This window comes from Plecotus auritus, assembly GCF_963455305.1.
Source record: "Plecotus auritus genome assembly, chromosome: 4".
NCBI classification, from domain to species: Eukaryota; Metazoa; Chordata; class Mammalia; order Chiroptera; family Vespertilionidae; genus Plecotus; species Plecotus auritus.
In genome coordinates this window covers 102,510,267-102,517,350 of record NC_137775.1, presented here as the reverse complement: position 1 = coordinate 102,517,350, position 7,084 = coordinate 102,510,267, and the positions used below count along the sequence as shown (strand labels likewise).

General features: G+C 60.1%; 1 protein-coding gene across 1 annotated transcript; it reads right to left on the bottom strand.

Moving 5' to 3' along the window:
• Positions 1–455: 455 nt before the first annotated feature.
• Positions 456–3,024, bottom strand: SFTA2 (surfactant associated 2). Its single transcript, XM_080664032.1, has 3 exons — positions 1,035–3,024; positions 737–825; positions 456–623 (listed from the first exon to the last, which is right to left on the bottom strand). Exons 1-3 carry the CDS (start codon positions 1,093–1,095, stop codon positions 540–542), a joined length of 234 nt encoding a protein of 77 aa, XP_080520158.1. The 5' UTR covers positions 1,096–3,024; the 3' UTR covers positions 456–539.
• Between the last annotated feature and the right edge of the window lie 4,060 nt (positions 3,025–7,084).

The window sequence follows — 7,084 nt, the reverse complement described above, 5'->3', positions numbered from 1 at the left end:
AAGCTAAAGCAAAGGGAGAGGAGATGAAAGTCCTCGGGAACCCAGGCATCTGCCGAGGCCTCGCCACCGCTGATGGGCCTCAGGGGTGGGGCTGAGCCTAAGCCTCAACGTTCTGTCAGTGAGGTCGGCTAAGGAAGCCGCTGCGGCTGCAGGCACTGACCCGGGGCGCATGCCTGGGACCAGACAAACTTCAAACGGACTCAGTCGCCCCCTCATCCCCGTGTTCTGAAGACCTCACCGGAAGTGTGTGCTCACGTGAGGGTGTGCCCCCAGTTCACTCCTCTGATTCATTCTAGGCCCATGACACGGCACTGAGGGAGCGCATGTCCTTCCAGGACCCTCTGCCTCCCAGGGCCCAAGTCCTTTTCCTGCCTCCCTCTACTCAGAACCCACAGCCGCCCTCTACTCAGAACCCAGAGCCGCCCCATAGCCGCCCTCTACTCAGAACCCACAGCCGGGATTCAGCATATTTACTGCCACGCAGCAGGGGGCCTGCTGAAGCTGCCCCCCCCCCCCCGCCCCCGCAGCTCCGACTGCTCTCAGCCTGCGCAGGTGACCTGGTGGGATCCTGCCTGACGGGGGGTCATGCGGGTCCCTGGCGGGAGGTGGAGCAGGAGGCAGAGCTGCAGAGAGAAGGGTTAATGGCTCTCACACAGGTGCCAGCAGAGAGCCCCAAACCCACTCAGAAACACACTGGAGTTCACACAGCCCCACCCCTTCCCTCCGGAAGAGCTACCTTCTGGAGCAGCTCCAGGAAGCTCGAGTCATAGGACGAATTTGCCAGAAAGGAATCCTTCAGCTTCAGCCGCAAAGTCATGCCTGGCCCTGGGGACCCAGAAGTACAGCTTAGGACCCAGCCCCCAGGGCCGAGGAGTGGGCACCCTGCTCCCTCTCCCTCGGCACCAGGCCCTTCCAGACCCCTCTGGGCAGCGGTTCACCCTGAACTCAGGCTCAGGACCCGGTGCCTCTGTCTCTCCAGCTCCCCTTCTCGGCCTCTTGCCATGAGGACCCTGTGTCCAGCCCTGAGCCCTCACCTGCTCCTTGTGAGCTGCCCAGGAGGGTCAGGAGGAGAAAGAGGGGCAGTCTGGCCCCCATGGTGGCCACAGCACTCCTCGGATGGATAGCAGAGGCGCCTGAGCCCGCTGGCCTCTCCTGCTGGCCTGCCTCCTACAGTCAATCCTTAGCACAGGTGTGTGGGGGGTGGGGGTGGGGGAGCCTGGAGGGGAAAGGTGGGTAACTGGATTTTCCAGTTCTCTCAACATGGTTTTGAGGACCCAGGAGAGAGCCATTCAATGGGCTGCTGGGGAAGAGTGGGTGGTCCCTCCTCACCCTCCTTCATGGATGCCGGTCCTGCAGGTTGTCTGGGCCTCACCCAGGCCTGGGCCACTCATTGCTCTTTAGGGATTAATTATTAACTACAGTTAATGTCCATCATTCATGCCACGAAGGGCTCAGGAATGTGGGTCCAAAAGGGAGGGGTGGATTAGCCAAATTTCTTTCCAAACCAGGTACCCACTCTGCAGCCGCCGCGACTTTACAGGTGAGAAGTCTAGGCCATGGCAGCTTCCTCTTGGAGTGTTTCAGTTGCTCCAAAACATCCCAGATCCTCAGGTGGAGGCATGGCTTTCATCAAACCCCCTCCCCGATTTCGGTCCAGGCAGAAGGGACACCCTCATCCCCCAAGGCACAGGCACTCGGCATGGCAGACACCAGCTCAGATGTGTAGAGGGGGGTTTGGAGCCCATCCAGTTTATCATCTTTCTTTAAAAACCAGGAAATAAGGCCCAGAGGGGGTGAATAACTTACTCACGTCAACAGCAAGTCAGCAGCAGAGGGCTTAGAACTCATCCCTCATTATGACTGACAAGATTGACACACCAGTCAGGAAGCCTCTTTGTCTTCCTGTTTGGCTCTGTATGTAACACCTCCCCCCCCCAAAAAAAAAAAACAAAAAAAACCAGAGGGCCCAGCACAGGAGATGGAGGGGACACTCTCAACAGCGGGACCCCAGACGTGCGCTAGAAGAATACATGGCAGGAAGGTCAGCAGGCTCAGCGGGTAGCAGGCAGGCGCCTAGAGAGACGCTTGGGGCGGCTGAGCTTCCTAGAGGAGCGGGAGCACCTGTGTCTCCGTCACAGGCGGACATTCCCTGGAACGTCCTCCAGGGCCCTTTAAACGGCTAGAGCACCTCCTCTGAGGAGTGAAGATACATCTCGTGACGAGATGTGTCCGAGCACACAGCTGGGAGGCCATGGGTTCGGGGCAGTCGGGCCGGAGCTGGCCCTGAACCTGCAGTGCACTCGCCATCAGCATGGTGGGGTCCTCCCTGCTGCTCCTCCACCGGGGAACGGACCGCTCTGGGCTGCAGCCGATGGGTGCGGGAGGACTCCGGTGTCCACCCTGCTCTGCCCTGGGTCTACTGAGGGTCAGATGTGATCCCCAGGCTAGGACGTCCTTCACCCACCAGTTCCCAATTCCTGCTTCTCCCAGAGACCCAAGTGTCCTCACCCCCATGGTTGTGCTTCTAGCAGCAAGAGGAGGCCTGGGGGCAGGGCACCAGCCCCTTCCTCCAGGAGGGTCTGGGTGGAGGTTGACTCAGGCTGGGGGGTAGGTCCCTGGTCTGGGAGCCCAAGGGCCAGGTAGGGGAGTCCTCAGGCTCTTACTCACATTCCCCCTCGCCCAGTGCTTCCTGGGATCAAGCTGCGATGGGTTAATCCTCTGGGGACAGCTTGGTGACCTCTCCCTGGGGACGGAGATCCTGGTGTTGATGGAGGTCCTGGCACACCTGGTTCTCCAGAAGCACAAATAGGTCCCAGGGCTTTTAAAAGCTGGGGCCGTGGACCTGCAAAGGCACCAAGCTGGCACCATGGACGCCATGCGGGTGCTGCTCCTGGGCCTGCAGGTCTTCGCCACACTCGGTGAGCAGGCTCGAAAGTGGTGCTGGGTGTTGGGGCGAAGACCCAGGGACGTGGTCTCCTCTTCTTACCAATGCTGTTCTTTTCAACAGCTCAGCTGAACCCATGGCGGACCACAGCATCTGCAGGCCTCCCCACTGTCTTTGACAGTCTCTTTCTCCCCGGGGACGTCCCAGGGGGCCTCCCCTCTATCTCAGGGGGTCTCCCTCCTGCCTCTGGGGGCCTCCCCTCTGTCCCTGGGGGCCTCCCCTCTGTCCCTGAGGGTCTCCCCTCTATGTCTGGGGGTCTCCCTACTCTCCCAGAGGGCCTCCCCACTGTCTCTGGGGGTCTCCCTACTCTCCCAGAGGGCCTTCCCTCTATCTCTGGGGGTCTCCCCTCTGTCCCTGAGGGTCTCCCCTCTATCTCTGGGGGTCTCCCTACTCTCCCAGAGGGTCTCCCCACTGTCTCTGGGGGTCTCCCTACTCTCCCAGAGGGCCTCCCCACTGTCCCTGGGGGCCTCCCCTCTATCTCTGGGGGCCTCCCCTCTGTCCCTGGGGGTTTCCCCTCTATCTCTGGGGGTCTCCCTACTCTCCCAGAGGGCCTCCCCACTGTCCCTGGGGGCCTCCCCACTGTCCCAGAGGGCCTCCCCACTGTCCCTGGGGGCCTCCCCACTGTCCCTGGGGGCCTCCCCACTGTCCCTGGGGGTCTCCCCACTGTCCCTGGGGGCCTCCCCACTGTCCCTGGGGGCCTCCCCACTGTCCCTGGGGGTCTCCCCACTGTCCCAGAGGGCCTCCCCACTGTCCCTGGGGGCCTCCCCACTGTCCCTGGGGGCCTCCCCACTGTCGCTGGGGGTCTCCCTACTCTCCCAGAGGGCCTCCCCACTGTCCCTGGGGGCCTCCCCATTGTCCCTGGGGGCCTCCCCACTGTCCCAGAGGGCCTCCCCACTGTCCCTGGGGGCCTCCCCACTGTCCCTGGGGGCCTCCCCACTGTCCCTGGGGGCCTCCCCACTGTCCCTGGGGGTCTCCCCACTGTCCCTGGCAGTGTGTCTGCGATTGTCCCCACTGTCTCCGTGTCTTCAACCTTTGAGAATCTCCCTAGTCGCCCTCCGACTTCCACGCTGACCATGTCTGTGAGCGCTTCAGGCCCCGGCTCAGCGTTGCCAGGTTATATTTCTGCTGCTCAATCCATCTGGGCCCGGAGGTCTGGGTGGGGGCTTCCTGTGCGCGGCTGTGTAAGCGGGCAGTTCCCAGAACCTCATGAGGTGGAGCCCTTTCTGCTTTTCAGTTTCTTAACCTTTCCCCTTGTGGTTGGTGCCTTTTGTAGCTTCCTAAGACATCCTCTTGCCTACTTCAAGGTCATGAAAATATTCTTGACCATGTTCTTCCAGAAGCTTTATTATTAGTTTTCAAACTTAACCCTATGAGCCATCTCGGATTAATTCCTGGATATGGAGGGGGGTCAAGTTCAAGTTTTCCCCTCACTGGTAGCCCGTTGCCCCAGAACCATTGATTTCCCGGACCCTCGGCCGCCCCCACCACTGTGCTGTGCGGGTGCCTCTATCGAAGGCCAGGTGACCATCTATCTATGTCTACCAGAGCTTGTGTTGAGGCCCTCTCCACCCCCACCCCCCACCGAGGTTCTGTTCCCAAGAGGATAGGAGGGAACTCCACCAAGAAATGTGGGCTTAGGGTCACAGCGGGAGGCAAGGCTTGAGGCCCACTGGCCTCGGTCACTGACCGGCTCTGCTCCTCAGGCCCTGCGCTTCCAGACTGGGCCATCGTGCTGATCACGGTCACCGTGGTGGCAGCGATCGGCAGCTCACTGTACGGTATCAAGAAGGTGAGTGATGCTGTGGTCCGAATGCAGCAGGGCTGGGACCTGGTGCCCAGGACCTGTCAAGAGCAAGGGCTTCGGAGAGAAGGGTGACAGTTGGCCGCACACAGGGAGGAGCAAGGAGGGAGGAGTAAGGAGAGAGGAGTGAGGAGGGGGGAGGGAGGAGGGAGGAGGGAGGTAAGATGAGGGAGAAGCAAGGAGGGGGGCAAAGCAAGGAGAAAAGGGAGCCTGGGCTGGTGCTGGGAGGGAACACTGGCCAGGCAGGCAGGGGCTGGGGACCACTGACAGGAGGCGGGGAGTGCTAGAGGCTGACCAGCTCACAAAGGCACTGAACTCAGCTCTTGGCCATGAAGAATCAGTTCTGTGGAGCCACAGTTTGAATCCTGCTCTGACATTATAGCTGGGTGACCTTGTGCAAGTTACTTTCCTCTCTATGCTCCAGATTCACATCACTACTGCCAAGTAATACTTAGGCTTCAACAAAGGCTGTGGCAGGTGAAGGAGCTCCTGCACACAGCACCAGGTGCTGGGCACACAGTACGGCTCAGCATGTGCTTCTGCTTCGTTAGCATTCCTGTTTTTGCTGGAAGAGGAGCGCTGAGGACCAGAGCTGGGGAGGGGCCCTCGGCTAACCCACCCTATCCCTTCACCTCACAGGCCTGCCAGTTCCGGAAGGAGATGAGTGTGGGGTGTGGCTGTGGCTCCGTGACCCCTTACGGCTGCCACCATGAGGTCACCGGCCAGCGCTTCTCGGTCAAGTGAAGGGATGCGGCTGGGATAGCAAGCACCCCTCCCCTTGGCCTTCATTCTTCCTCTCCGAAACAGATTCATAAAGAAAACAACCAAAAACAAGTGAACAAACAGATAAAACAGAAACAACCTCCTAGAGGCAGACAACAGATTGGCGGTTTCCAGAGGGGTGGGGTGGGTGGGGGCGTAACGGGAAAGGAGTCAGCTCTCTGGTGGAGGATGGAAACTAGACTTCTGGTGGAGGTGATGCAGTGTTAACGGAAGTCGAGTTGTGATGTTGTCCAACTGAAACTAGTATAATGTTATAAACCTATGTATTCTCAATAAAAAAGACGTTTGGGGTAATTGAGAAAATATTTGTGAACAGCACCTAGCTTCCATGCACGCTAAGTGGGCCTGTTCCTGCGGGTGAACTGCTGTGGCCGTGGGCTCCCAGGTCCCCAACCTGCCCGCCTGCCTCCAACGCAGTGTTCTCACGGAGGGAAGGACCAGCGCTCCATGGTCTCACTGAATTGTTGTAGCGCCGTTCTCCCCAGCCCCACCCTTCTCTCCAACTACCAGAGCTGCTGCAGCTGAGGACACCTCTCGTGGGTCCCCAAGACACAGGAGAGGGTTTCCCTTCACATCTTCCATATGGAGCCCCTGGGACCGGCTCCTGGCTGTCCCAAGCCCCCGATTCTCATCTCTGGGCAGTGAGGGTCCCTCCTCTGTGATGACCCCTGGACGCGTGGGGTGGGTGCTAGACGCATTCTTGCTGAGGGAAACCGTCCCTCCGGCAGTCCCAGCCTCTGGACATTTGCCCGAGTACGTGGGCTTTGCCAAGTACGTGGGCTTTGCAGCTTTGGCAAGTCTGAGGGTGTTTCTTCTCATCTGTAAAATGGGCTGGCCTTGCTGACCTACTAGGTGCTCAGCGCCTCACTTGGTGCACAGAACGCTCTGGGGCTGGCAGGGCTGTTTGGGACCAGCCCCTCAGCCTGTAGCTCAGACACAGCCCCTCCGTCCTGGTTCCTCTGCCCCAGTGCCTGGGTCCTCTGGGGAGGTTGTGGTTAAAAAGAGGGGGGACGCGGGGACTGGGGAGTTGTTTGGTGTGGAGAATGGGGGCGCATTATGGGATGTTTAGCAGCATCTGACTCTGCCCACTCACGGCTGGCAGCAGCCCCTGCAGGCATGACCAGGATGCCTAATGTCCCTGGTGGGGGCCAAGCTGCCCTTCCTGGGCCCCCGGGGAAGGCTGGTTCAGGGCAGTGGAGCACAGGGCCCTGTGTCTGCCCAGGCCCCCGTCCTGCTGCGGGCATGGCTGGTTCTGAGGAGTCAGTCTTGGCCTGATGCCATGGAGCCTCATTAATCTCCCATTAATCACATTAATGAGCAATTGGCCTGCTCTCCTCTTCCCACCCATTCCAGCCCTGCCCAGGCTTAGGGACTAGTCATGCCACGTAATGGGAGGAATTCACATGGTCGACCCTCGGCCCCGTGAGCCAGCCACGCTGCCAGGCCCTGCCTCTTGCCCTCAGTCCTGGTCCTCTCTGCTCCATGTGCCTGTGCCCTTCCCAACAAGGGCAGTGCCCCCTGGCTTCTGCTCCATGTGGCCGCTGACACTTACCGAT

Bases quoted from the DNA above. Each gene is read 5' to 3' on its own strand.
- SFTA2 (XM_080664032.1), bottom strand. From the start codon at position 1,095: ATGGGGGCCAGACTGCCCCTCTTTCTCCTCCTGACCCTCCTGGGCAGC. The intron at 826-1,034 runs GTGAGGGCTCAG...CTGGGTCCCCAG, and splicing joins GGGCAGCTCACAAGGAGCAG to GGCCAGGCATGACTTTGCGG. The intron at 624-736 runs GTAGCTCTTCCG...TTCTCTCTGCAG, and splicing joins TCCTGGAGCTGCTCCAGAAG to CTCTGCCTCCTGCTCCACCT.